The sequence below is a fragment of the Bufo bufo genome, chromosome 3, assembly GCF_905171765.1.
Source record: "Bufo bufo chromosome 3, aBufBuf1.1, whole genome shotgun sequence".
NCBI classification, from domain to species: domain Eukaryota; kingdom Metazoa; phylum Chordata; class Amphibia; order Anura; family Bufonidae; genus Bufo; species Bufo bufo.
Window position 1 is genome coordinate 19688414 of NC_053391.1, and position 2355 is coordinate 19690768.

At 34.7% G+C, this 2355-nt stretch overlaps 1 protein-coding gene across 1 annotated transcript; it reads left to right on the forward strand.

Annotated features, from left to right (window-relative positions):
- The first annotated feature begins 303 nt into the window (after positions 1-303).
- On the forward strand, positions 304-1044 carry LOC120993561 (gastrula zinc finger protein XlCGF71.1-like). The gene has a single exon (XM_040422038.1). It carries the CDS (start codon positions 304-306, stop codon positions 1042-1044), a length of 741 nt encoding a protein of 246 aa, XP_040277972.1.
- The last annotated feature ends 1311 nt before the right edge of the window (positions 1045-2355 follow it).

Genomic DNA, 2355 nt, shown 5'->3' on the forward strand with positions numbered 1-2355 from the left:
CTCCATCCATTCATCACATACACACTCCAAGGCTATTGGGTAGAATATTGCATCTAGTGCAGCCCTGCCTAAAGAGCCGTGTCCTAGTATTTAGCAGCAGCTAATGAGCTATTTATATATTTGTAGCATTAATTAATTAGTAGCAAGGAAAATAAGGACCATTTAACTTATAAATATGTTCTTCTTTCTCCAGGTGATGACAGGATAAGAAGCTACTAGAAATATCTTTTCTCTTCCTCTTATGACGTAAAAGATAATTAAGTACGACTTGTCAGTAATAGAACTAAACACAGACTGGGTGAAATGTCAACAAGAGCTGAATGTAGGAAACCTTTAGAAATGAAATTTAAGGAAACTCGACAAGGTGAAAGGTTATTTAAATGTCCAGAATGTGAGAAATCATTTATTACAAAAACAAATCTTGTTGAACATCAGAGAATTCACACAGGAGAGAAACCGTATTCATGTACAGAATGTGAGAAGTGTTTTCGTCAGAAGTCAATTCTTTTTCGACATCAGAGAATTCACACAGGAGAGAAGCCGTTTTCATGTACAGAATGTGAGAAGAGTTTTAGTCAAAAAATAAATTTTGCACGTCATGAGAAAATTCACACAGGAGAGAAGCCGTTTTCATGTACAGAATGTGAGAAGTGTTTTTGTCAGAAGTCAATTCTTTTTCGACATCAGAGAAATCACACAGAAGAGAAGCCGTTTTCATGTACAGAATGTGAGAAGTGTTTTAGTCGGAAGTCACTTCTTGTTCAACATCAGAGAATTCACACGGGAGAGAAGCCGTTTTCATGTACAGAATGTGAGAAGAGTTTTAGTCATAAAATAAATCTTGCACGTCATGAGAAAATTCACACAGGAGAGAAGCCGTTTTCATGTACAGAATGTGAGAAGTGTTTTCGTCAAAAGTCACATCTTGTTCTACATCAGATTATTCATACAGGGATAAAGCCATTTAAATGTACAGAATGTGAGAAATGTTTTAATGATAAATCAACTCTTTTGAAACATTTAAAAATTCACATGAGGAAGTAGCCATGTGTATGTATAGTATGAAAAAACAGTAGAATAAAAATGGGTCTTGTGGCAAATCGAAGAGCGGAGAAGTCAGAAGCCTTTGTAATGTTCAGATTGTATGAAATGTGGCAGGTGTGGAGCTCTACTGTAGGACTTGGTACCTTATGATGATTCTTTATTTTTTCTTTCAAACTTCTTTTATAATAAATTTTACATTGAGTGAATACTGAGTAACGTCTCTTTACACTCAGAGAGTCTCCCCTTGGCTGTGATGTTCATAGAGAGCACAAGATAGGATTTTAACCCCTTAAGGACTGGGCTCATTTTCACCTTAAGGACCATCTCCATTTGCCATAAACTTTTAAAGAATACCTAAAGGGTTAATAAAGTTTGTAATATCAGTTTTGAATACCTTGAGTGGTTTTGTTTCTTAGATGGGATCACTTTTATGGAGTTTCTATTCTAGGGGTGCATCAGGGGTTCTTCAAATGGGACATGGTGCCAAAAAAAAGGCAATTAAAATCTGCCTTCCAGAAACCATACGGTGTTCCATTCCTTCTGCGCCCTGCCGTTTGGTCATACAGAAGTTTACAACCACATATGGGGAGTTTCTGTAATCAGGGTAATAAATATTAAGTTTTGTTTGGCTTTGTTACTGGAAAAAAATTATTAAAATGGAAAATTTCCTAAAAAATAGCTGTTTTGGCACTGTTTTTATTTTATTTTTTTGACCGTGTTCATCTGAGGGGTTAGGTAATGGGGGATTTTTATAGAGTAGATTCTTACGGACGCGGCGATACCTAATATGTCTACTTTTTTAAATTTATTTAGGTTTTACACTATATTATCCTTTTATAAAAAATTAAAACATTTTAGTATCTCCATAGTCTAATAGTAATAATTTTTTGAGTTTTTAGCCAATTATCTTAGGTAGGGGCTCATTTTTTGAGAGATGAGATACGGTTTTATTGGCACTATTTTGACGGGCATATGACTATTTGATCACTTGCTATTACACTTTTTGTGATGTAAGGTGACAAAAAAAAAAACTTTTTTTGCACCGTTTAGATTTTATTTTTTTGACCGTGTTCATCTGAGGGGTTAGGTCATGGGGTATTTTTATAGAGCAGATTATTACGGATGCGGAGATACCTAATATGTCAACTTTTAAAATTTATTAAAGTTTTACAAAATAATATTTGTGAAATAATTTTTTGTTTTGTTTTAGTCTCTCATGTCTGAGAACTAGGGATGAGCGAACCCGAACTGTATAGTTTACATTTTCGTAAAAGTTCGGTGTTCGGCGCTTTCTTGGCGCTTTTTGAAAGG